Source organism: Lepidochelys olivacea (genome assembly GCF_965140295.1).
Source record: "Lepidochelys olivacea isolate rLepOli2 genome assembly, chromosome: 8".
Classification (NCBI taxonomy): domain Eukaryota; kingdom Metazoa; phylum Chordata; order Testudines; family Cheloniidae; genus Lepidochelys; species Lepidochelys olivacea.
The window spans coordinates 107,472,230-107,500,227 of record NC_140418.1 but is presented as its reverse complement, the minus strand read 5'-3'; the positions used below and the strand labels follow the sequence as shown (position 1 = coordinate 107,500,227).

General features: G+C 43.0%; 1 protein-coding gene across 3 annotated transcripts in view; it reads left to right on the top strand.

Moving 5' to 3' along the window:
• The window catches only part of ST3GAL3 (ST3 beta-galactoside alpha-2,3-sialyltransferase 3), a 369,376-nt gene that overhangs the window by 11,442 nt on the left and 329,936 nt on the right, over window positions 1-27,998 (top strand). For 2 of the 3 annotated variants that reach the window (XM_084637380.1, XM_084637379.1), the window contains exon 2: window positions 7,589-7,733. In XM_084637380.1, the coding sequence (XP_084493506.1) occupies window positions 7,613-7,733 (121 nt within the window). In that variant the 5' untranslated portion in view covers window positions 7,589-7,612. Of the gene's footprint in view, window positions 1-351; window positions 519-7,588; window positions 7,734-27,998 lie in introns of all 3 variants that reach the window. The other variant, XM_084637378.1, reaches the window with a different exon arrangement.

Genomic DNA, 27,998 nt, shown 5'->3' with positions numbered 1-27,998 from the left:
GGAGGTTGTGAAGGCTAGGGCTATAACAGGGTTTAAAAGAGAACTGGATAAATCAATGGACGATAGGTCCATTAATGGCTATTAGCCAGGATGGGTAAGGAATGGTGTCCCTAGCCTCTGTTTGTCAGAGGGTGGAGATGGATGGCAGGAGAGAGATCGCTTGATTATTACCTGTTCGGTTCACTCCCTCTGGGGCACCTGGCATTGGCCACTGTTGGCAGACAGGATACTGGGCTGAATGGACCTTTGGTCTGACCCAGTCTGGCCATTCTTTTGTTATGCACACACACAGTGGATTGAAAGGTATTCTGTTGGAGGAGAAAGTATGTGTATTTGTATTGGTATTTACAGAGGCTTGTCGGGGCGGTGTGCTGGGAGAGAAGCTGAGCCCTGATTAGGGGGCGGGGCTTCTCTGAGTAGGCATCCTATCAAGGCAGCCACCCAGCCAGGCAGCAGCACAGACAGCCGCAGCGGCACAGGAGCCAGCAAACAGAGCTGTAAACGGGGGAGTTTGAAAGGTGAGTCTGGGGGGAAGACTAAGAGCCAGGCAGAGGAACAGACAAGCTAAAGAAGGGAGTATGGGGTGGTCTGGTAGTGTTTTCATGCTCGTTGGGGGCTTGTTTTGCTGTGGGTGGGTGGTTTAGTGTGGTTTGTGTTTCCCAGACTGACAGGACTTAGGTGGTAAGGCAATGACAGACACAGAGGCAGCAGTGGGAGTGACCCAAGCAGTGGAAGACACATTGAAGATGACTGGATGTAGAAGCTGTGGCATGTACATGATCTTGGAGGGGGTACCTGAAAACAATTTAGTCTGCATGAAGTGCCACCTGATAGAGCTGATGGAAACGAAGATCATAGAATCATAGAATATCAGGGTTAGAAGGGACCTCAGGAGGTCATCTAGTCCAACTCCCTGCTCAAAGCAGGACCAATCCCCAATTAAATCATCCCAGCCAGGGCTTTGTCAAGCCTGACCTTAAAAACTTCTAAGGAAGGAGATTCTACCACCTCCCTAGGTAATGCATTCCAGTGTTTCACCACCCTCCTAGTGAAAAAGTTTTTCCTAATATCCAACCTAAACCTCCCCCACTGCAACTTGAGACCATTACTCCTTGTCCTGTCCTCTTCCACCACTGAGAATAGTCTAGAACCATCCTCTCTGGAACCACCTCTCAGGTAGTTGAAAGCAGCTATCAAATCCCCCCTCATTCTTCTCTTCCGCAGACTAAACAATCCCAGTTCCCTCAGCCTCTCCTCATAAGTCATGTGTTCCAGAGCCCTAATCATTTTTGTTGCCCTTCGCTGGACTCTCTCCAATTTATCCACATCCTTCTTGTAGTGTGGGGCCCAAAACTGGACACAGTACTCCAGATGAGGCCTCACCAGTGTCGACTAGAGGGGAACGATCACGTCCCTCGATCTGCTCGCTATGCCCCTACTTATACATCCCAAAATGCCATTGGCCTTCTTGGCAACGAGGGCACACTGCTGACTTATATCCAGCTTCTCGTCCACTGTCACCCCTAGGTCCTTTTCCGCAGAACTGCTGCCTAGCCTAGCCATTTGCTGCTGGTACAGCCATTTGCTGCTGCTGCCTAGCCATTTGGTCGCCTGCCATATTTACTATTCTTTCGACACATCGGGATGGTTTGTCCCTGTAACCTCAACAGGGATTCCTTGAAATACAGCCAGCTCTCCTGGACTCCTTTCCCCTTCATGTTAGTCCCCCAGGGGATCCTACCCATCCGTTCCCTGAGGGAGTCGAAGTCTGCTTTCCTGAAGTCCAGGGTCTGTATCGTGCTGCTTACCTTTCTTCCCTGTGTCAGGATCCTGAACTCAACCAACTCATGGTCAGTGCCTCCCAGATTCCCATCCACTTTTGCTTCCCCCACTAATTCTTCCCGGTTTGTGAGCAGCAGGTCAAGAAAAGCTCCCCCCCCCCCCGTTGGCTCCTCTAGCACTTGCACCAGGAAATTGTCCCCTACTCTTTCCAAAAACTTCCTGGATTGTCTATGCAACGCTGTATTGCTCTCCCAGCAGATATCAGGAAAATTAAAGTCACCCATGAGAACCAGGGCGTGCGATCTAGTAGCTTCTGCGAGCTGCCGGAAGAAAGCCTCATCTACCTCATCCCCCTGCTCCGGTGGTCTATAGCAGACTCCCACCACTACATCACTCTTGTTGCACACACTTCTAAACTTAATCCGGAGACACTCAGGTTTTTCTTCAGTTTCGTACCGGAGCTCTGAGCAGTCATACTGCTCCCTTACATACAGTGCTACTCCCCCACCTTTTCTGCCCTGCCTGTCCTTCCTGAACAGTTTATAACCATCCATGACAGTACTCCAGTCATGTGAGTTATCCCACCAAGTCTCTGTTATTCCGATCACGTCATAATTCCTTGACATCACCAGGACCTCCAGTTCTCCCTGCTTGTTTCCAAGGCTTTGTGCATTCGTATATAAGCACTTGAGATAACCTGCTGATCGCCCCTCATACTCAGTATGAGGCAGGAGCCCTCCCCTCACAGACATTCCTGCCTGTGCTTCCTCCCAGTATCCCGCTTTCCCACTTACCTCAGGGCTTTGGTCTCCTTCCCCCGGTGAACCTACTTTAAAGCCCTCCTCACTAGATTAGCCAGCCTGCTCACAAAGATGCTCTTCCCTCTCTTCGTAAGGTGGAGCCCGTCTCTGCCCAGCACTCCTCCTTCATGGAACACCATCCCATGGTCAAAGAATCCAAAGCCTTCTCTTCGACACCACCTGCGTAGCCATTCGTTGACTTCCACGATTCGACGGTCCCTACCCAGGCCTTTTCTTTCCACGGGGAGGATGGACGAGAACACCACTTATGCCTCAAACTCCTTTATCCTTCTTCCCAGAGCCACGTAGTCCGCAGTGATCCGCTCAAGATCCTAGGATTGGAGATGCAGGTGGAGACTGTGGTTGAGTTTAGAAGGGGGTTCGAGCAGATGATGGGGCAAAGACATGAGGAGGCTGAAGGGAAAAGCTCAGACTTGCAGATGGAAGCAGGACTGAAGTACTCTGAGGGGATACTGCTGGGTGAGGAAAGTGGACCGTGGAAGCATGTGACTAAGAGAACCAGGCAGAGGAAAAGACGAGGCAGTGAGGGAGAAATAGAGCTCAGGAACAGGTTTGTGGAGTTGGAAAATGAAGAAGGGGCACAGCAGGTGGTCACTGAAGGTGAGTGAACAAGGAAAAAGAGAAGAGCAGATCATCCTATTGGAAGAGGGCAGGAGTCAATGGAGATAACAACACCATATATGAGTCCTAGGAGGATACGGGATGGGTTAAAGAGGATTGCAAGGGACAATAGGAATCGAGAGGACTTGCAGCCAGATGGAACAGAGGATAGACTGGAGAATCGCACCATCGCCAGGTAAAGGCAGGTCTACGTGATTGGGGACTCATTACTGAGAAGAATAGACAGGCCTGTAACAAGAGCTGATCCAGAGAACAGAAGAGTGTGCTGTCTGCTGGGTGCTAAGATACGGGATGTGGACCTGAGGCTGAAGAGGATCCTAACGGGAGCAGGAAAGAATCCATTGATTATCCTTCATGTGGGAACAAATGATACGGCTAGCTTCTCGCTGGAACATATCAAGGGAGACTATGCCAGGCTGGGGAAGACGCTAAAGGAAATTGAGGCTTAGGTGATCTTCAGTGGGATTCTGCCCGTTCCTAGAGAAGGGCAACAAAGGTGTGACAAGATTATGAGGCTCAACAGATGGCTCAGGCAGTGGTGCTATAAGGAGCGCTTTGGGATGTATGGCCACTGGGAAGCTTTCATGGTCAGAGGACTGTTTTCTCGGGATGGACTTCACCTGAGTAAGGTGGGAAATAGACTTTTAGGATGGAGGATGGCACAACTGATCGAGAGCTTTAAACTAGGAATTCGGGGGAGATGGCTGGGAGATGTCCAGGTAATCTCCATGCCAGTTATTCTTTTTGAGAGGGAAGAAAACAAAGTAAGAAAGGATACAGCCGTGGGTAGGAGAATGGACATAAGGCGGAAGGGCAGTGTACATACCAATCTAATAGGTAATATTGGTGGTAGAATGTCTGTGCCCAATCGGGTAAAGAATGTGAGCAAAGCCAAACTGCAAAAATTAAGATGTTTGTACACCAGTGCGAGGAGCCTAGGTAACAAAATGGAGGAACTAGAGCTACTGGTGCAGGAAGTGAAACCAGATATTCTAGGGAGAACAGAAACAGGGTGGAATAGTCGTCAGGACTGGAGTACGGGTATTGAAGGGTGTGTGCTGTTTAGAAAAGACAGAAATAAAGGCAAAGGTGGTGGAGTAGCATTGTACATCAATGATGAGGTAGACTGAAAAGAAATAAGAAGTGATGGAATGGATAAGACAGAGTCTGTCTGGCAAAAATCACATTGGGGAAGAACGCTGCTAGAGCCTGCCCTGGGATAGTGCTTGGGGTGTGCTATAGACTGCCAGAATCCAATCTGGATATGGATAGAGACCTCTTTAATGTTTTTAAAGAAGTAAATACTGATGGGAATTGTGTGATCATGGGAGACTTTAACTTCCCAGATAGAGACTGGAGGACAAGTGCTAGTAATAATAATAGGGCTCAGATTTTCCTGGATGCAATAGCTGATGGATTCCTTCACCAAGTAGTTGCTGAGCCGACAAGGGGATGCCATTTTAGATTTGGTTTTGGTGAGCAGTGAGGACCTCAAAGAAGAAATGATAGTAGGGGACAACCTTGGTTAGAGCGATCATGAGCTAATTCAGTTAAAACTAAATGGAAGGATAAACAAAAATAGATCTGTGACTAGGGTTTTTGATTTCAAAAAGGCTAACTTTAAAAAATTAAGGAAATTAGTGAGGGAAGTGGATTGGACTGAAAAACTTCTGGATCTAAAGGCAGAGGAGGCTTGGAATTACTTCAAGTCAAAGTTGCAGAAACTATCAGAAGCCTGCATCCCAAGAAAGGGGAAAAAATTCATCGGCAGGAGTTGTAGACCAAGCTGGATGAGCAAGCATCTCAGAGAGGTGATTAAGAAAAAGCAGAAAGCCTACAAGGAGTGGAAGATGGGAGGGATTAGTAAGGAAAGCTACCTTACTGAGGTCAGAACATGTAGGGATAAAGTGAGAAAGGCCAAAAGCCATGTAGAGTTGGACCTTGCAAAGGGAATTAAAAGCAATACTAAAAGGTTCTATAGCCATATAAATGAGAAGAAAACAAAGAAAGAATTGGGACCGCTTAACACTGAGGATGGAGTGGAGGTTAAGGATAATGTAGGCATGGCCCAATATCTAAACAAATACTTTGCCTCAGTCTTTAACGAGGCTAATGAGGAGCTTAGGGATAATGGTAGGACGACAAATGGGAATGAGGACATGGAGGTAGATATTACCACATCCAAGCTAGAAGCCAAACTCGAACAGCTTAATGGGACTAAATTGGGGGGCCTGGATAATTTTCATCCAAGAATATTAAAGGAACTCGCACATGAAATTGCAAGCCTGTTAGCAAGAATTTTTAATCAATCTGTAAACTCAGGGGTTGTACCTGACTGGAGAATTGCTAACATAGTTCCTATTTTTAAGAAAGGTAAAAAAAGCAATCCAGGTAACTACAGGCCTGTTAGTCTGACATCTGTAGCATGCAAGGTCTTGGAAAAAATTTTGAAGGAGAAAGTAGTTAAGGACATTGAGGTCAATGGTAATTGGGACAAAATACAACATGGCTTTACAAAAGGTAGATCGTGTCAAACCAACCTGATCTCCTTCTTTGAGAAGGTAACAGATTTTTTAGACAAAGGGAACGCAGTGGATCTAATTTACCTCAATTTCAGTAAGGCATTTGATACGGTTTCACATGGAGAATTATTAGCTAAATTGGAAAAGATGGGGATCAATATGAAAATTGAAAGGCGGATAAGGAACTGGTTAAAGGGAAGACTACAGCAGGTCACACTGAAAGGTGAACTGTCAGACTAGAAGGAGGTTACTAGTGGAGTTCCTCAGGGATTGGTTTTGGGGCCAGTCTTATTTAATCTTTTTATTACTGACCTTGGCACAAAAAGCAGGAATGTGCTAATAAAGTTGTGGATGACACGAAGCTGGGAGGTATTGCCAATACAGAGAAGGATCGGGATATCATACAGGATGGATGACCTTGTAAACTGGAGTAATAGTAATAGGATGAAATTTAATAGTGAAAAGTGCAAGGTCATCCATTTAGGGATTAATAACAAGAATTTCTGTTATAAACTGGGGATGCATTACTTGGAAGTAACAGAGGAGAAGACGGAGCTTGGAGTATTGGTTGATCACAGGATGACTATGAGCCGCCAATGTGATATGGCTGTGATAAAAGCTAATGCGGTCTTGGGATGCATCAGGCGAGGTATTTCCAGTAGAGATAAGGAGGTGTTAGTACTGTTATACAAGGCACTGGTGAGACCTCACCTAGAATATTGTGTGCAGTTCTGGTCTCCCATGTTTAAGAAGGATGAATTCAAACTGGAACAGATTCAGAGAAGGGCTAAGAGGATGATATGAGGAATGGAAAACCTGTCTTATGAAAGGAGATTCAATGAGCTTGGCTTGTTTAGCCTAACCAAAAGAAGGCTGAGGGGAGATCTGATTGCTCTCTATAAATATATCAGAGGGATAAATACCATGGAGGGAGAAGAATTATTTGAGCTCAGTACCAATGTGGACACAAGAACAAATGGATATAAACTGGCCATCAGGAAGTTTAGACTTGAAATTAGATGAAGGTTTCTAACCATCAGAGGAGTGAATTTCTGGAATAACCTTCCAAGGGAAGCAGTGCGGGCAAAAGACATATCTGGCTTCAAGACAAAGCTTGATAAGTTTATGGAGGATATGATATGATGGGATAGCCTAATTTTGGCAATTAATTGATCTTCGACTACTAGCGACAGATATGCCCAATGGCCTGTGATGGGACGCTGGATGGGGTGGGATCGGAGTTACTATAGAGAGTTCTTTCCTGGGTGTCTGGCTGGTGAATCTTGCCCACATGCTCAGGGTTTAGCTGATCTCCATATTTGGGGTCGGGAAGGAATTTTCCCCCAGGGCAGATTGGCAGAGGCCCTGGGGATTTTTCGCCTTCCTCTGCAGCGTGGGGCATGGGTCACTTACTGGAGGATTCTCTACACCTTGAAGTCTTTAAACCATGATTTGAGGACTTCAGTAGCTCAGACATAAGTTAGGGGGTTGTTACAGGAGTTGGTGGGTGAGATTCTGTGGCCTGTGTTGTGCAGGAGGTCAGACTAGACGATCATAATAGTCCCTTCTGACCTTAAAGTCTATGATTCTATGAAAGTGAACTGAGCAGGCTTCTTGTTCTTATGTAGCGTCCTAATTGGCTCTTCAGAATGGGAGTTACTGACTGAGCCCAAAGTTATATTAATGTTACTTTCACTGGCATCATGTTTAGATAACTTGTATGAGTTTTACATTGCTCAGAACATTGACTTGCTTCTTGAGTTTCTCATGTTTATAGTGTACTTGCTCTTGAATGAATTGCAAGCTGGATGGTTCAAGGTTCAAACTGTTTTTCTTCTCCAGATCATGTAGAAGAGCAGATTTCGTATGAAGATGGGATTGTTGGTGTTTATGCGTAACCTGCTGCTAGCCCTTTGTCTCTTTCTGGTACTTGGATTTCTTTATTACTCTGCATGGAAGCTGCACCTTCTCAGATGGGAGGACACAAGTAAGTATAGGAACTCTTGCCAGTCCCTCTTTAAATGCTTATGAAGTAGTTGTTACATGGTGATGTGGTTTTGGTTTTGTGTGTTTCAAGTTTGACGGTAGTAGAGTGATGGGAATAAATCCAATCAATTGCTGGAGCTGCAGCATGCTGTAGGGGTTGAATTTGTAACTATTTACAGATCCTCTTCATGGCTTTGGATTAGCAATGGGTACAAGAACAAAGTTCATGCATCTAATATACCAATTATAGGCTTGCAATTTTTAGGTTTTATTATTTTTTTGTGGAATGGGATCCTTAATTATATTGTCCAAACTAATTGACCTTTGGAATTATTTGTATCTGTTCTGGGATGAGGTTTTGTTCACTGTGTATTTTTTGATCCTTTTTGCTTGTGGCAAACAGGTAAAGCAAGGTGGTCTCTCTCTCCAGGGGCTTTTGAATTTCTTCAGCGGGCTTCTCTTTCCATCTCTGGATTTTTACATTCTCTATCCAGCATCTCCTTATTTCTTCCTTACATCAATCCTCATTTTCCCTTTCTCTATTACCTTCAGTACTTGTCAGTTATCTGTCATCTTGAAGGATGTCTCCTCCATCCAATTGAAAAAAGCTTGTCCTTATTTTTAAGTTATGAAAGCAGTTACTCAAATACATGCTGATTATGTAATGTTCCTTTGCTTATAACTTTGGTCTGCAACTGTTTTTTTCACTACATTATTTCTGTAGTACAGGGTACTCCTCACTTCCACCTCTATTGGTTTCTTATTGCATCTTGTCTAATGACTGAGTTAGTGAGCTATAAGTACCCAGCTCCCCCTTACAACAACATTCAGACAGAAGGAATGCTGTTATGGAGTTTGTTTTTAACTTGTCTGGTATTCGAGTAGGTTAGAAGATACTTTAGATTGTAAAAAGAAAAGGAGTACTGTAGCTCATGAAGGCTTATGTTCAAATAAATTGGTTAGTCTCTAAGGTGCCACAAGTACTCCTTTTCTTTTTGCGGATACAGACTAACACGGCTGCTTCTCTGAAATCTGTCTTTGGATTGTAAGACCTTCTGGGCAGGAATTGTCTTTGTATGTGTGTTCAGTAACCAGCACAATAGTGCTTCAGTCCTAATTGGGGCCTTTGGGTGCTACTACAATATAAATATGAATTGCTACTGCTATTAATATCCTGGGGGAAGTGCTCTCATTCTGAATGAAAGGAACAAGCTAAGTGAGGTTTTGAAATGAATGCAGTGTGCCTGTCAGTCTGTTGAGAATGCTGTGTATCTTCATTCTTCTCTTCTCTTCTCTTCTCTTCTCTTCTCTTCTCTTCTCTTCTCTTCTCTTCTCTTCTCTTCTCTTCTCTTCTCTTCTCTTCTCTTCTCTTCTCTTCTCTTCTCTTCTCTTCTCTTCTCTTCTCTTCTCTTCTCTTCTCTTCTCTTCTCTTCTCTTCTCAACAGCATCAAAAAGTGTTGAGGCTTTCCAGAGCCTGTTGAAAGACATGGTTCCTACCCAAACAGATCACAATCTGATTTTAATTTACGTATGCTATCTGTGCTTTGTACTGTACATGGTGCATGGCAAGATGTTAGTATAGGCTCTGAATTTCCTTGTTATTTTTTGTATGTTTTTATCTTTTGTTCATTTAGCTTTGTGTGTAGTATGCTAAAATGACTGATGATTTTAATTCCAACATGATTCTTCATGTGGTAATGACAAATGCAAACTTCTTGTTCACCCTTTTAAGTCAGTACACGTGACATCCCAGATCTCCAGGAATTTAACATGTGAATGCATGATACTGTTGGTTGCTACAGGACACAGCCTAGCAGAATAGCTTCTAAAAGGCCTGCTTTCTGAGCAGGTTTCTTATCCCTATAATGCCCAGACACAATGAGATGACTTCAGGATGAAGTAGCAGCTGTACAAATACACGGCAAAGGATCCTGTTTAAGATGCAGCTTACTGATCTCACAGACTGATAACTCTTTTTCTGTTGTCATCTGTTAGTACATAAGATGTTACCAGGAACATTACAGTTTATGTTTTATTGATCCAAAGGAGCACTTACAGTTACTGGTGTAAACTGCAAGCTTTCCTAAGTCCAGGCAAGCCGCAGGTTCCCTTTAGATTCTAAGTGTGTGTGTGGTGCCATGTAGTTGATTCCCGCCCCGCCCCCAATACTCCCGCAGCTTCTTCTTTCAGAGAGGAAGTTAACTTACATTAACCCCCACCCCACCCTGGCCCCAAACCCTAGGGGGAACTACATACAAAAACCTGTTAAAAGGAAGTTAAGGTTGTAAAGTCTTCAGAAATACCAAAAGTAGGGTTGCCCAGGCATTCAGTATTCTTTTTTCCTTATTATTCAGTGTGTACCCTTACCATGTAATTAATGGCTATACAGCAGACGCATGAGAGAACAGAATTAAGGTTGGCATTTACTGACTTAAGTACTTGACTTGACACCCTAAATATACTGTTTCTTTATGTAATTCTATATATTCTTTCTCCACCGTCTATAACCAATGGTTTTGTCCTGACTGAATGACTCTTCAGCTTTTGTGGTGTGGTGTTCATTTCCATTGCCATTCTGCTCCAGTCTTTGTACTACCAGCAGCATGAAATTTTCTGTAATCCTGGTGACTGACGCATCTGTGCTGTCTTCAGAGATCATGATTCTAGTGAGTTTAACTCTTACGTTGTGCTTGGCATAGAGTGGTATGGCGTACAGTGAAAGGTGTAGGCCCTGAAAGTGGCCTACTTCATAAACCTTTGCATGCACTTTGGTCTCTTTTCGGTGCATTAGAGTATGCTCGTGTACCAGACTGTTAGATGAGTGTGAATGGTGGCACAATGGTGACACTGTAAGGAATCTAGCCATACTAGGCTTTAACCTTTGGATATCTAAGCAGTTGCTGTACCATTTGAACTAAAGAAGAATGCATGGCCAAAAAGCTTCCTTAACAGACAGTTAAGGTTCCATGGAGTTTAAGGCCAGAAGGGACCATAAGATCATTGAGTCTGAAGCCTGCTGTGAATTCTGGGCCGTTCATCCCAATATCCTTATATTGGGCTCAATGACTTTAGCTAGACTAAAGTGTTTCGGTCCTCAGAAGACTAAACACTGAGTGCCATAGGCAAAGAATAGGAGAGATGTCACCAATGCCTGAAGTCCCTGCCACGTCAAGGAATTGATTAGGTGAAATATGCCTAGATGATTCTAGCAGGGAATCCATGCTGTAGCGCAATGGTTTTCAAACTTTTTTTTCTGGGGACCCAGTTGAAGAAAATTGTTGATGTCCGCGACCCAGTGGAGCTGAGGGGTTTGGGATGTTGGAGGGGCTGCAGGGTGAGGGCCAGGAATAAGGGGTTCAGGGCTGGGGCAGGGGGTTGGGATGCAGGAGGGGGTCAGGGCTCTGGGCTTGCGGTACAGGCTCTGGGGTGGGGCCAGGGATGAGGTGTTTGGGGTGCAGGAAGGGGTTCCAGGTTTGGGGGGGGGGCTCAGGGCTGGGACAGGGGGTTGGGGCACAGGCTTGCCTCCAGCAGCTCCCGGTCAGCAGCACAGCCGGGTGCAGAGGCAGGCTTCCCGCGTGTCCTTGCACCGTGGACTGTGCTGCGCCCTGGAAGCTGCCAGCAGCAAGTCCGGCTCTTAAGTGGAGGCGCGCAAGCGGCTCTGCGTGGCTTTTGCCCACAGGCACCGCCCTCCCCACAGCTACCATTGGCCAGGAATTGGCCAATGGGGGGGTGGGGGCAGTGTGCGGAGGCCCGTGGCCCCCTGCCTAGAAGTTGGACCCGCTGCTGGCTGCTTCCAGGGCACAGCGCAGTGTTGGAACAAGTGGGCAGTAGCCTGCCTTAGCTGGGCAGCACCGTCAACGGGACTTTTAACATCCCAGTTGGCAGTGCTGGCCAGAGCCACTAGGGTCCCTGGGTGCTGAGCAAAGCAACCCAGTGCCTTACATGCTGCGACCCAATACTTTGAAAAGCACTGCTGTAGAGGAAGGTGATAGTGAGAGTCCTCCCGAGGTCCCTGCCAGTCTGATCTGGGGAGGGTGGGGTAGAATTCCTTCCCACGACAAAATCTGGTGATCACTTGGACCCTGAGCCTGCCTGGCTGGTGCATCTAAGAAATAGGATTATCTGTACCAACTCAAAAAGAAAAGGAGGACTTGTGGCACCTTAGAGACTAACAAATTTATTTGAGCATGAGCTTTCGTGAGTTACAGCTCACTTGATCGGATGCATTCAGTACCAACTCAGAGCACTAATCCATTCCATTCCATGTCCCATTACCAGGTCTGGCTAATCTCTGATCCTTTAGAGAAAGGCGGGAATATATCAGGCCAATTGTCCATGGGGGTGGGTGGGAATATCTTTCCTGACCCCTGTAGCATCTGTCTGAAGCATGAGATTTGATCACAGTTATTGTCTTAATGCAGAGCTACAAGTGTTATGAATATGTTCAGCGCAATGCATAGCTTCCTGTTCTCCCCATGGCCTGTGAAGGAAGGGAATGAACAGCGTGATTCACCATCAAGACCAACCAGCCTAAACTTCTCTGTGTCTCTTTTACACATACACTTACACACACACGAATTTATCCCAGAAGCTGAATTCAAGTATGCTTTTAGAAAGATATCTAATTACCTCTAATGACTCCAAGCGGTGTCAAAACTACCACCTTCCCTGGTAAGCTGTTCTAATGTTGAATTTTGTTTACTGCTAAGAGATTGCATCTTGTTTCAAGGTTGAGTTTGTCTAGCTTCAAAATCCAATGGCTGGAAGCTGTTATGCTTTTGTCAGCAAGGTTGAAAACTCCCACGCTATCAGATATCCTTTTCCATGTGTAAGTACCTCTACACAGAGATTAGGTCACCCCTGAACCTTCTCTGTGATAAGTTTAGTTCCTTAAGCCTCACAGTGTAAGGTTTGTTTTTCATCCACTGGATCATGTTTTGGGATCCTCTTTCAAAATCTTGCTAATATTTTTGCATCCTTTTTCAAGTGAACTGGACACAGTACTCTAGCATTGATCTTATCAATAAGAAGTACAGAGGCAAGATTTCTTCCCTACTTCTACTTTATATCCCGTTCTTATACATCCAAGGATCACATTAGCCCTTTTTGCCACAGCATTGCAGTGAGTGCTCATGTTAGGGGTCATTGTAGGTAATCACCTCAAATCCCTTCTCCGAGTCACAGCTTTGCCAGCCAGTCTCCCATCTGGATAGATACAGATTGCATTCTTTGTTTCCAGATGTATTATTTTGTTAAAACATGTTTTGTTGGATTGTAATGGTCTACAAAGGTGAATCGCATCACTCTATCAGTAACCCATCTATCCTTGTTATTTAATGCCCCCCAATCTTTGTCATCTGCAAATATTACCAGCACAGATTTCATTTAATTATCTAGATTGTTAATTTAAAAAAAACACAACTGAATAGTGCTGGACCAAGCACTTATCCCTGCTAGAGACCCTGCTAGATATGTTCTGCTCCTTGATGTTTTCCCAATTAGCACCAATATTTTGAGATCTGTAACTGAGCCAGTTTTAATCCATCTAATGTGTAAGCCCTGTTAGTTCCATATAATGCAAATTTTTAAATCAAAATGTCATGTGGAACGAAGTCAAATGCCTGGGAGAAATCCAAGTATACCGTATCAGCATAGTTGCCTTTTATCAGCCAGACCTCCAACGAACCAAACAAACCAACAACCACCCAGGATCATTGGGCAAAATCTGCCTTCTGACTGGCATTAATTATATTTTTAGCCTCTAATACTTTGAAAGTCCTGAGTTAACCATTCCATTATCTTACCCAGGATTGATGTCAAGCTAACTGGTCTATAGTTCCCTGGGTCATCCCTTTTGTGTGCGCTCTCCCTCTCTCTCTCCCTCTTTTTTTATTTTTTTAAATGCATATTAACACTAAAGGGTCGGCAGCCCTCCAGTCCTTTGCAGTTTTGCCAGATATCCAAGGTTTTTGTTAAAAATTAACCTTAGTGATTCATAGAATCATAGAATATCAGGGTTGGAAGGGACCTCAGGAGGTCATCTAGTCCAACCCCCTGCACAAAGCAGGACTGATCCCCGACTAAATCATCCCAGCCAGGGCTTTGTCAAGCCTGATTCAGAGAGCTCCTCAGCTTGTTCTTGGAAGACTCTTGGGTGTAAGTTATCTGGCCTCTATTCGATATTGGTGAGGCCTCATCTGGAGTACTGTGTCCAGTTTTGGGCCCCACACTTCAAGAAGGATGTGGATAAATTGGAGAGAGTCCAGCGAAGGGCAACAAAAATGATTAGGGGACTGGAACACATGAGTTATGAGGAGAGGCTGAGGGAGCTGGGATTGTTTAGCCTGCAGAAGAGAAGAATGAGGGGGGATTTGATAGCTGCTTTCAACTACCTGAAAGGGGGTTCCAAAGAGGATGGCTCTAGACTGTTCTCAATGGTAGCAGATGACAGAACGAGGAGTAATGGTCTCAAGTTGCAGTGGGGGAGGTTTAGATTGGATATTAGGAAAAACTTTTTCACTAAGAGGGTGGTGAAACACTGGAATGCGTTACCTAGGGAGGTGGTAGAATCTCCTTCCTTAGAGGTTTTTAAGGTCAGGCTTGACAAAGCCCTGGCTGGGATGATTTAACTGGGAATTGGTCCTGCTTTGAGCAGGGGGTTGGACTAGATGACCTTCTGGGGTCCCTTCCAACCCTGATATTCTATGATTCTATGAATTGAAAGTGTTTAATCTGGCCTGTGGAATTGAAAGTGTTTAGCAGATTTTGCGTCATATCCTCCTTTGTTACATATGGTAAACTTTTTGTTCCATCCGCAATACCATATGGGATGGACATATCCTTCTGGTTTGTTTCAAATATAGACCAGTAGTATCTATTGAGTACTTCAGCCTCTTCTACATCACTATTTACAATTTTACAGTCTGCATCTAGGAATGGACCTGACACAGGGTTTTTCTTGTTCCTAATAATTGTTAAAAATTTCTTCTGACTATCTTTAACCCTGTTGGACATTAATATTTCATTAAGGGAATCCTTTAGCTTCCCTTAAGTCAACTACATTTTTAATTTGTAACTTATATTCACTGCAATTTACTTCCTCTCTCTTCCATTCTTATTTATTTTATTACTGCTTTTACGTCAACTTTTAACCAGGATGGCTTCTTGTCCAGTGTAACTTTTTTTCATGTCAGTGGAATCATGGCTGTTTAGGTATCTGGTAGGATGTCCTTAAACAGTTCCCAGTTTTCATTAACACTTCCCACTTTAAATTTAATGTTCTCAATTATGCTGACAGTTGTTTTAAACTTGGAAAACTGGCTCTTTTAGAGTTCCAAATATATATATTATTGGTCAGTGCTGTGTTCTCTTTGCACAAAGTAAATGTACCCTGATTGCGATCACTGGTGCCTAGGTAATTGCTTAGGTCAGCAAGTAATTCTTCCTTGTTTGTCAGAATGAGGTCCAATATTGATTTATGTTGGGCCTAATTGGGGGTGGGGTGAGGAGGGACTCTGTACATACTTTCTGTAGCATATTTGTGAAATGGCCCATTTATCTCAATGGGGTGTTGTCAGCTGAATGAGGACACCCTATAGAGATATTACATGTATTGAACATGCCTGTTCTTGTTTGCCTTCACAGACTCAGTCTGTCATGCCTAGTGAACCTGGCGGGAATTCAGTGAGCATCTCCCAGCACAGAATTGATCCACCTCTTCTTGTGTAATTTTTTCCATGGCACCAAGTCCCTCTCGTATCAGCCCAGTGACAAACTACCATACTAGGCTTTATATCATGGGCACAATAATGCCCCTAGCCTGTCCCAGGATGGGGTTTGGCACTGGAAAATTACTGGTGGACTGCTGAAATTCCTCAAACTGGCACTCACCCTTCTCTTCCAAAAGATAAATCTGCAATAACTTGAAATATTTTGTTTTCTAAACTGGTTCTTGATAGTGTTTAGTATTTGAGCTTAGGGGCAGTCCAAGGACAAATGGTTCCAAATATTTGAGAATTAAAAGCAGGTGATTTTGAGGTGCTGTAACGTGGGAGCTCCTTAACCAAATGACCAAAGACTTGCACTGTCAACATATACTCCAGCCCCTTAACTGTTACATGTTTCAGAGTAACAGCCGTGTTAGTCTGTATCCTTAAAAAGAAAAGGAGTACTTGTGGCACCTTAAAGACTAACAAATTTATTTGAGCATAAGCTTTCGTGAGCTACAGCTCACGTCATCGGATGCATTCAGTGGAAAATACAGTGGGGAGATTTATAGCAGTTTTCAAGAGACCTATGCATGTAGACTTTAGAGCTGATTTTTTTTCAAGGTGCTCTCACAAAGTTGCTCAGCTGTCAGCATGGAAATTACTATCGCTCCTCCATAATGCCAACCAGTGTCCCCTCTAAGTTTTTCCATCCAGGTGCAGAATGAATTTTGTTATGGGTAGCACCAATATCGAGGTAATATGTGGATGTGTGCCATCCCCTCCATGCTTTCATGGCAGCCCTTATCCCACTAAGAGCTCACAATGTCCTACTGCTAGTACCATCTTAGGGATGGTCTGTCTTCAGGTGACATCTGCAATACCTATCTGTTCATTCCTACAAGCCTCCTTCCACAAGGATCAGTACATGCTTAGCAAACTATACATATAAATGCACCACTGAAATGCAGCCACCTCTGAGGAGGAAAGTCAGCAGCCAGCTAGGCCAACAGCACAGAGAGCACTATGCAGTAGTTTGGAAAGAGAAGGGGAATTTTGGTGAGGAAGAATCTTTTCCTCTTATGCAAAATGCTTGAAATATTCAGTGTTCAGACTGGGTTTCATCTGTAAAGGTCCCATATGAATATAAAATATAATACCGCAATTTAGAAATCAAAGTAAATGTTTCTTTTTAAATCAGGACACGAAGGCTCAAAATAATTTTTAAAAAACACTCACATTCCCCTTACTACCATCCTCTTGTATTAACAATACAAAGCACTTTAAAAAGTTCTATAAACTATTCAACCTTCATGTTGTTTATATTTTTACACTGGATCAGCTTGGACAGTTAAAGTAGCACAGTCAAGTTCACCTTCAGATTCTCATACACAGATAAAATGTTCCAATGTCTCAGTTATTACAGTGAAACACACACAGCTCTGTAAATTTACATAGCACTTTACAAACACATGGACTCAGGCAAAATTTCACTTGACGTGAAGTTCTCCCACTTCTTTCCATGAGGCCACTCTCATGAGTAACGACTACATGAGTAATACTTTACAGGATCAAGCCCCTAGATAAACCATATGTCCTCCTTCCCACAAAAAGCTTTGCAAACACTACGAGGGGAGGTTTAAATCCATAACAGGGAATTGTTGTCACTAGAAATCAGACAAAAACAGTCACAAAAACATTTCCATTAGTCCTAGTTTTGGTAAAACACAAACCAAAAAGCCAATATTTAGTGTTTTTCATTTATAAATATTGGTGTTTTAGAGAGGAAGGCCGATATCATTATTCCCACCTTGAAAATGGGGAAACTGAGGCACAGTGTGGGTTGAGTTGGGGTACAGAATAAACATCCCAACCTGTGGCCAGAACAGATACATACCTTCTTTGCAGTTGCTGTACCAGACCCTGTGATTCCTGCACACTGGTCTGGTAACATTCCTTGCCATGTCCACTGGATACATGTAACCATGGACTTTTTCCATTCCTTGGCCCATTCCTTAAGCCCCTTTCTGTAGTGGCCTAGGCATAGCTAGTGTGGAACCCAGTTCTGTCACATGCAGGAGGTAGTGTCCTCTGTGCGTTCACTGAACAGTTACCCATTCACATGTAGTGTAACCATGACAGTTCTGCTGCACTCGGGGACTTTGTGTGGCAACCTATGTTCCTGGGTGAATTTCAACAAGTCTGTGCAAAGCTGACATTCACCCTAATGAGCGTTGCATATGGCAACAAATGGACCCCTTAGTTTTCCCAAGGGGAGCTCAACCAAAATATACTTGTTTATCATCAGAATTTGTCTTAACTTTATTTGTCTTACCTAGAGATTGTTCCTTTGCAATCTGTAATTGGGAAAGGCTCACTCCTTCAGGCTGATACTTAAAACTTTCATGGAATGCTTGACACATGCTCTTACTTCTGAATTCAGAGCACAGTTCAAATTGAGGGACAATGTTATATTGTTCCAGTGACTAACCTCAATGCAAGTAGATTTCTGCCAGCTGATCCAAGTAACTGGTCTCTCATGCAATGGTAAGCCAGGGACAATGAAGTACTAATTTTGCCATTTTTTAAAAGCATGAGAAAAAATAATGTAGATGTAGAGTAATGGAGAAAAAAATTAAATGTTAGGTAATGGCCAAGAATGAGGTTTATAAGACCTTTACATGAAGTTAAAACTTATCAACTGGTGTGGAGCTTGCTAGAAGCATCTCTCTGGCAGACTACTGACTGTTTTATCGAGGCATTATCTCCTGGCTATTCAGATGGTGACAAAACATATTCTGGTGATCAAGATACTATGTTGACCGGGGAGAGAGGCGTCTCTCTGGTCCCTGCTGCTGGCTCTTTGGCTCTAGATTGACAGCTGCCTTTGCAGTGGATGTTGGTGCTACTCCTTTGGCAGTGCCAACAGGTGGCTCTTCTGTTGAAAGCGTTTTGTTGCACACTCCAGGGCCCTCTTTCAGGAAAAGGGCTAAGGAAAGAAAACTGGTAGAAAAGTAGGTCAAATATGTAAACATCGTTGTTGGTTGACAAATTTAAGAAAGCTACTTGCCAGCATGCGGGTCACACCCTGAAGGCGTGTCTACACTTAAAACGCCGTCAAACTTCAGTGAAGACACTACTACGCTGATGGGAGACCTTCTACCATCAGCATAGTGAATCCACTTCTGCTAGAGATGGTAGCTATGTTGACAGGAGAAGCTGTCTACACTGTCTATGTAGTGCTGTATACAGTGGGGGTTAGGTTGGTGTAACTGCGTTGCTCAGGGGTGTGGATTTTTCATGCTCCTGAGCAGTATTGTTATACCGATGTAAGTTTGTAGTGTAGACCTGGTCTGAGTGTCTGTGTATAGCTACAGCCGTGGTCCAGCAGCTCTGACCCCAGCAGCCTCTCAGTACACATCCGTCATGCTCTGGCTTCCACTGGCTTTGGTTATCACTTGCAGGGTGACCCTAACACACTCCTAGTCCTGGATTTCCACCCCCAAAACATATGTTTATCACGGGACAGTGCAGACATATTAGATCCGTTGCCCATCTGAGGAGATCAAGATACAACAGTTTGCCACTTTAAATGGAGTTACTGCCACAGTTTACTACATTGGATTAGTTTTGATTAGAGGATAAAACAAGTTTATTTAACTACAAAGAGAGAGGTTTTAAGTGAATACAAGTACTAAGACATTAAAGTCAGAAATGGTTACAAGAAAAGTAAAGTTAAAATGCTATTCCTGAACAAACTAGCCTTGGTTCAAGGTGAAATTCTTACCGCATATTTCCAGTAGCATTGCTGACCCAGTTTCAGGTCAAGATCTGCTTTCAAGGTCCAATGACTGGCTTCTTTTGTCCTCTGAGATGAAAGAGAGAGCTGGATAAGGAGAGAGAACTTGGAGTGTTTTTTTTCCCTCACTTTTATAGTTGTCACCTTTTGAAGTGCATTTTCTAGAGGGAGACCCCTGCATTTTCCAACTCAGAGAAAAGAGGCTTGGAGTCTTGTGGGAAAGAGGTTTCATGCCATTGTTTGCTAAGATGCAGAATCTGTTTGTTCCTGTCCCCCTTCCTTACCAAAGAATGGCTACTTGATAGGTGATGGCCCATCAGCTTTGATGGCACCAAGCTAGAGGCATCAACTTGTCCTTTGTCTTTTGAGAAACAGATTTACCCATTCCTCAGACTTGTCTGGTGTAAACACATTACTCATGATTTCCGCTTATGTTCATACCTCTACGTGTAATGTTGCTACATGCATTTCATCATGATATTGTTGACCAGCAACAACATCATGATTAGTTTTTAAATGATACTTTACAAGGCATTTTCTGTGCAAAGATTATTACAGTAGCTTGTTGGGTGTGAATCCAGGGGTTCATTCCAGCACAACCTCTTGGGTCAGAATTTTTGAGTTGGTTTGCTCTCTTGAGTTATTACAACATTCTTGGAAGAAGGACAGTATGATCCTTCAAGTTATTTCTCCATTTTATTTTCTTTCAGTTGTGTAATATTTCTATCAATATATCAAGTATAAAAAAAACCCTATCTGTGCTTTTGATACTCTTGTCAAAACTTAAATAGTCAAAACAGTAATACTGTGGTGTTGGACTCCAAAAACTTGTAGCTGGCTTTTGAAACCATCCCTTAGAGATATCTACTGATGTTGGCTTCATATTGAAATCAACAAGTGAATTCTTACGCTTTGCTTCATGTTCCTGTGAGTTCCTTTTCCAGTGCTGTTTCTGCAAGAACAGTCAAAGGGATGAAAATAAGGGAAATAGACTTTGTTATAAGACAATTTTAAACATTCTGACATCGTTTTTCATGGGGACAGAAGTGAGACTTTTAAGCAAACTGTTGAAACCGGCTCAACTTCTGGTTGCAGGTTCTGGTTCTGCTTCAGTGGTTGCAGGTTCTGGTTCTGCTTCATTTCCCTAGAAATCCACATCCTTTTGAGATTATCTCAGATAATGCTAAGCTGTTGAAAAGGGAATTAAAAAAACCTTTATCTTACACTATCTACTGATTTTTTTTCCCCTCCTCCAACATAAAAATTGCATTTCTGCCAACTTTGCATTCTTGCATTAAAATCTATCTTAATCTTTTTAAAAACGAACATTTTAAGTAAACTGATTTTGTGCATGTTTCAAGATGTACATACTGTATCCCACCCTCTTTAAATGGCTGAAAGCTTTGCAATGTACCCGATTTGCGTGTAGGTCTGGTATAACTGTACATCTTGTGTTACTGTTTGCTGTATATGTTCTATATTAAGTGACAGAAGTATTACATGTACTGGCATCTGTTTCCTCAAATACTCTTCAGTAGATGCCCCCCAAAACCCCCACAACTGAGGAAGATGGTCAATTGGTTAAAAAGTTACTTGATTTAGAAAGGAATTGAAGGCAGCTAAAACTGTGTGTGCACATGCTCACATGCACTCACACACATGGGAGAAAGGTGATCTTGATAGTAATGAATATAAATCAGACGCTAGGAATTGTAGAAAATCATAACGGAAGCAAAGGAACACAAGGAGAAATCTATGGCTAATAGAGAGAAGGACAATAAGAAGGAATTAAAAATATATATGGGAAATAGAAAGTATCCTAACAATGGTATTGGTCCATTACTAGATGGAAATGGTAGAGTTATCAATAATTATGCAGAAAAGGTAGAATTGTTCCCTAAATATTTGTTTTGTGTTTGGGAAAAGACCGAGGATGTAGTCCTATCATATGATAACACTCTTTCTAGTCCTCTGGTATCTCAGGAGGATATTAAACAACAACTACCAAAATTAGATGTATTTAAATCAGTAGGTCAAGATAACTTGCATTGAAAAGTTTTAAAAGAAATGGCTGAGGAGCTTCCTGGACCACTAATGTTGATTTTCAATAAGTCTTGGAGCACCAGGGAAGTTCCAGAAGACTGGAAGAAAGCTAATGTTGGGCTAATATTTAAAAAGGGTAAACAGGATGATCTGAGTAAATTATAGGCCTTTGGTCTGACATGGATCCTGGGAAAGATAATAAATATTGGGATATTGACTGATATGGGACTCAAGTAATAAAGAATTAAAAGAGGGTAATGTAATTGATGCGGATCATGGGTTTATGAACGATAGGTCCTATCGGACTAATTTAATATCTTTATTTGATGAGATTACAAGTTTGATGGAGAAACGGGGTAATGTTGATGTAATCTACTTAGATGTCTGTAAGGTGTTTGACTTGCTACCACACAACTTTTTGATTTAAAAAAAAAAAAAAAAAAAAAAAACCTAGAAAGATCTATAATTACCATGGCACACATTAAATGGATTAAAATCTGACTGATAGGTCTCAAAATGTTAATTATAAGTGGAGATGCATACACAGGGGACTCTCAAGTAGGAGTAGAGAGGTTATTTTACCTCAGAATTTGGCAGTGATGTGAATGCTGCTGGAATACTATGTCCAGGTCTGATGACTACAATTCAAGAAGGATGTTGATGAGTTGGAGAGGGTTCAGAAAAGAGCCACAAAATGATTAAAAAATTAGAAAATGTGGCTTAGATTCAAGGAGCTCAATCTATTTAGCTTAGCAGAGAATGTTAAAGGGTGACTTGATCACAATCAATAAATACCTACATGGGGCACAAATATTTAATAATGGATACTTCAGTTTAGCAGAGAAGGTATAATGTGATCCCATGGCTGGAAGTTGAAACTAGACAAATTTTGACTGGAAATGCCTACATTTTTAACTGTGAGAGTACACTGCAATAAAAGGCTGCGGCTGGCCTGGGTCAGCTCGAGCTTCGGGGCTATAAAATAGCAGTGTAGATGTTTGGCCTCAGGCTGGAGCCCAAGCTCTGAGACCCCATGATGGGGGAGGATCTCTGAGCTTGGCCTTCAGCCCGTGGTCAAACATCTATGGTGAAATTACACAGCCTTGGAGTATAAGCCTGAGTCAGCTGACCCAGGCTCTGAGAATCAGAGCCAGGGTGTTTTTTTATTGCAGTTCAGACATACCCAATGTCTCCTTTTGTCTCTCAAAGCTAAGAATGTATGAAATAATTTTAAAAAATAATAAACCTGAGTAGTTTCAGGTTTGCTCAGACAGATACCGTTGACATTGCCCTAGGTATGTCAAGAAAATGGGGGAATATGATTGCTTATCTCAGTCTAACACTCTTGCATATCCTCCATGTCCACTAGAACTCTATAGCTGCATTGCCATTCACTGAAGCCTCTCTGCCTCACCATTGTACTGGGGAATTCTAGCCAACTGTTGGCCTATATCACAGAGCAGAACAAGGCTCAGTCAGGGGCAGCCAAACATGGTGTCCTAGAGGGAATTCTGAGGCCAGGGATGAACATTTATCAATATCTGGCAACTCTTCAGGGAATTGTGAGGAGTAGGTAAATGGTTGAGTATAAGTCAGGCTTAGCTAGCTACTGTTTAAGTCTAACCTAATGTTGGCCAAAATCTAAGAGTTTCTTTTCCCCTCATTCCCCACTCTTGTGCATTTTCCTCACTGTCTTCTACATGTTTGGGAAGAGCACAGTCCTGTGATCTCTGACTGATGGGTTGGGACATTGCTTGGAGAGGGCAGGTTAGGTGAGTACCATAATTGTCTATTGCCTGGTTTTCAGAGCTTGTAAGGTTAGCCAGCCTCGTGTTCTGCAAGGTGCAAGGCAGTGATAGGCTTCATTAACTCTGTATTGACACTGTTTTTTGGCAGTGAATTTCCCTTGTCTTTTTGAGGAATTGATGATAGTGAGGGGGTGATTGAGGCACTTCCTGTGTGTACATCGTTGCTACTCACTAGCTTGAGTTAGCAACAGGCTCTCCGAAGTCTCTATTCCATTTATGGGGGAAGGGACACTCCTGCAAGCCTCCTGTGCTGAAGGGTGAAGCGGGTCATTTTCAATGGAATGAGAACACCCTTTTAGATGAATACAGCTCTGCGAGGTGTGAACTGTTCCATTCATCTCAAGCGGTTGTGACATTACACTCCATATTCTTTATGAAAATATGCTTATGATATGGATATGACAAAACTGAGATGTACTTTATGCAAGGTGGCTCATGTAAGGTATCATTAGAAAGGTTATGATTTACTGAATGTGATTATCCAATTTGTATGCCTGTATCATTTCTGTATCTGAAGTTAGAAATATTGACCATATATCTGTATTTCAAATGTGCTACTTTGGGTGTCGCCCACAACTAGCCCTTCAGGTACAACAGTGAAAAGCCAGACAGGGCTGATGGCCCATTACCAAAGACAATGGACTGTGAAAGGGCTTAGTTGTCCAGTGGATGCTCCAGACAGCCTACAAGTAATGGCTACCACAGCCCTGCAGAGACATGGGTCTGAGTTACATTGTACTCCCAACCCCCCTCCCTCCCCCCAAATGCCAGTGTTTTTCCACTGGAAGACAAAGGGTTCCCACCATACGCAAGAGCTGTATAAGGCAGGGGAGTGACATCATTGTGGTTCTCCTCTGCCTCCCCACCCAAAGAAACACTGAAAAACACCTGGAAGCAAGAACTGAACTGGGGGGAGAGAAATTAATCCCAAGCTGGAAGGACGCCTGGCTTGTGAGTAATAATACCTAAAGTCTCAAGTTGCAGGCCAGTGCGGCTGCCTTTCAAGACTCTCTGTAAATCTCCCTGTGACAATATTTAGGGTGAGAAATTACTATTCATAGCCAATTTCTTTAGTGAATCAAGCTTAGTTTGCATGTTTTGTTTTGTTTGCTTAGCAAACAGAATAAAGCAGATTACTATTTCTTTAATCACTTAAAATCTGCCTTTTATAGTTAATAAGATCTGTTTTGTTTATTATTAAACCCAGTTTATGTAATTTCTAATGGGGAGGGGGCAAGAAGTCATGCATCTCTCTCTTCACATTGAGGGAGGGGGCAAATTTATGAGCTTACGTTGTACAGATTTCTCTGCAGCACAAGACAGTATTATATTTGGTTTATTCTCCAAAAAGGGCTTATACATGAGTGCTGGGTGAGTCCTCTCTCACAGAGCTGACTTCAGTCTGTGTCTGCAGCTGGGTGTGGCCCTGTGTGTGTGTGTGTGCGTGCTGCAAGAGGCTGGAGAGCCTAATTCAGCAAAACAGGGAGAGGGAATCCAGGCTGGCAGGAGAGTGTCAGTGAAATCCCAGTACATCAGGTGGCATCCTGGACGGGGCGTCCAACCCGTCACAGTGGTGTTCTTATCCCCCTCCCTACTCTTGCCATTGTGTGTCTGGTACATGTACAGACCAGAATGCCTGGTCTTCCTTCCACAGCACATGTACTGACATTGGAATGATACAGAGTAGATTAGCATGGCCCCTGTGCAAGGATGAGATGCAAATTTGTGATGCGTTTCCATGCCTGTTTCTAGTTGCAAAAGTCGTCATTATGTTTAATGCTGCTCTGCAGAGAAGAGATTCATCCTGCCTGGGAGTCTTGTGCCAATCTCTCTGTTTTCTTTTCTTTGTGATCTCTAGGTCCATCCTATAGCAGCCTAGCCTCACGTCACCATAGCAGTCAGCATATCCTACATGCAGTACTACTCATCAGACTGTCCTGGGTGGAACTTGCATAGATGACAGTGGGGATACATTTGTGGGGTGCTGAAGTACTTCAAAATTACAGACACTACTTACACTTTCAGAAGAAGCACCATGATGGCTCCAGGCACCAACCAGAAGCAGATTGAAAGCACTAAGGGGCACAGGAGATGCTTTGAGTCATGATCCTTGAGTTAAAGGAGCAGTGCTTGTTCCTCTAAGGCAGTGGTTCCCAAACTTGTTCCGCGCTTGTGCAGGGAAAGCCCCTGGCGGGTCGGGCCAGTTTGTTTACCTGACGTGTCTGCAGGTTCAGCCGATCACTGCTCCCAGTGGCTGCGGTTCGCTGCTCCAGGCCAATGGGAACTGCTGGAAGCGGTGGCCAGTACATCCCTTGGCCCGCGCCGCTTCCAGCAGCTCCCATTGGCCTGGAGCAGCGAACCGCGGCCACTGGGAGCCACGATTGGCCGAACCTGCGGACGCGGCAGGTAAACAAACCGGCCCAGTCCACCAGGGGCTTTCCCCGCACAAGTGGCGGAACAAGTTTGGGAACCACTGCTCTAAGGGCCGCTGTACACTGAAAACTTATATTGGCATAGCTATGTCTTTTAGGAGTGTGAAAAATCCACACCCATCAGAGGTGTAGCTGTGCTGACCTAACCCGTGGTGTAGACAGCGCTAAGGAGATGGAAGACTTTTTCCTTCTGTTGATCTAGCTACCACCTGTTGGGGAGGTGGATTAACTACAGTGATGGGAGAACCCCTCCTATCTCTGTACTGAGTGGCTACACTGAAGCGCAAAAGCCGCACAGCTGGGGCACTGCAGCTGTGCCTCTGTGGTGTTTCAGGTGTAGACTAGCCCTCAGTCACCACTTGAATGTGAGCCCAGTGTGTGTCTCGCAAAGGAATTCCTGAAGAAGCAGTAGGTCATGAGAATGCAAATTGTCTGTAAGCAGTGGTACTAAAGCTTTTCTGGTGTCATGACTTTTGTAATATTTCTCAACCAGTCCTTTGTATTGTTGAGCAGCTGGGGAGCTCTTGGGAGTCTCTTATTTTTTTTCTGCCTCTTCACCAAAAAAGTTATATGAATTGGATTATATTAAAAGTAGCTTTTGTGGTGCATGGGCTTGTTCCCTACCTCAGAATCTCCTTTCAAAATGATCCCAAACTTGCAATCTGAACTCTAATCCAGTTCCTGTTGTAGGTGAAATTTAAAGGCCTGTGTTATGCAGGAAGTCAGATTAGATCATCTCATTGTCCCTGCTGGCTTTAAACTCTGTGAACAGTTTGGCCACATGTGAATGTTATGAGAACAGGAACATTTTACTTTCCCTTTCTCACAGGTGCCATGTCTCAGAAACCGCTTGATCCTGTGACCCGAATTTGTACCACTAATACTACCCCAGACTCCACTGATCACATCACTTTTCAAGACAATCTGAGTATTCTTACGGATTTTGGAGCACTTTGAAAAATCAGCTGTTGAAAGGAAAGCTCATCACACTCTTACCTCTGGAGCTAAGGAGAGGCAATTCAGAGACCTGCAGAAAAGCTTAAGAGATCTGTTTTCCAACTGTAGTGAGTGGGATACATGTGATGAGTTCCTTTAATGAACTCACACAAAGTGAAAATGTGCTAACACTAAAACCAGTAAAGCTCTAGAGGGGTTTCTTATAAAATGTTTAAAGACTAACTTTAAAGGGACATTTCCTATTAAATATCTATTTAACCTTGTGAAACTGCTTCCAGAAGCTGTTTATACCCAACACCAGAAATGAATTTATGTTTAAAAGCACCTCATAGTTCTGTATAAATATTATTATAGGAATGACTAGAGACCCCAGTCAAGTTTGTGGTCCCATAATGGTAGGCACTGTGCTAATGCATTGAGAAACCGTCTCTGCTCTGAGAGTTTGCAGTCTAAACAAACAAGACAAAGGGTGGGGAAGCAGAGCCATAGGGGAGTTGAAGTGACTTGCCCAAGGTCACATAGTACTCCTAGATCTAGTGACTTGCTGGCTAGATTATGCTGTATTCCCAATAATCAATAACTCTACATCTGCATTGTTCAGAGAACCAACAGCATGTCCAAATTGCTTTCTGGGGGCAGAGGTCTTCTAATAACCTTTGTTGCAAATGCAAGGATAACAATATTTCAAAATAACATATACACAGTATTCTAAAAGTTGGTAACAATCTAAATGGCTGACGGTGGTGTGATGTAGAATACCACAGCTATTAGACAAGGAGTAAGAACTTTGGTATAGGTTGCTTAAAAAACAATTTAAAAAAATACCCCAAGTACTGTTTGGAAATTGGGATTTTTTTTAACCTTTTGTAGTTTCTGGCTGTTTTAGCTGTCGAGCTTTTTAAAAAAAAATTGCAAGATTTTTTTTTTTTATAATGGGATAGTGTATTTTCATCTTCTATCCTCAGAAACGTTGAACTGTGTTTATTAAAACCTTTGTTAAAAAAAACACTTTCAGGCACAGACTAAGCCTATAGAATTATCACATGAAAGATGAGTGAAAATGAAGTTATCATTGAAATACTCGCGCAACCTTAACTATAGCTGTTGCTAGTGCTCTGGCTATAATTACAAGACTAATTACTATGAATTTAGTTGTCATGACTCTTCTGCCTTGTAAAGTTCTTCCCACGCAGTCTCAACACTTGACATCCCAAGTGGACCATAAGTAGCGCTCTACTTACATTGCAATGAAAACAGCAATATATTGTTTGTATGTCTAGCACTGCTATATGTCCATTACTGATTAGTGAAGTCTTATTTGGGATATTAAAAAGGCCAGTATCACTTGCAAATATGATTTATTGTTAAATTTTTGATATCCACATGTTCTAGTTTGATGTTTTTGTAGATGTACAATAGACTATTAAACATAAAAACCTAAGTTAATAGAACATTAAGATCGCATATTTAAATACTAGTCAGATAGTGAGAATGTTAAGATCATCATTGCTATGCTAACTG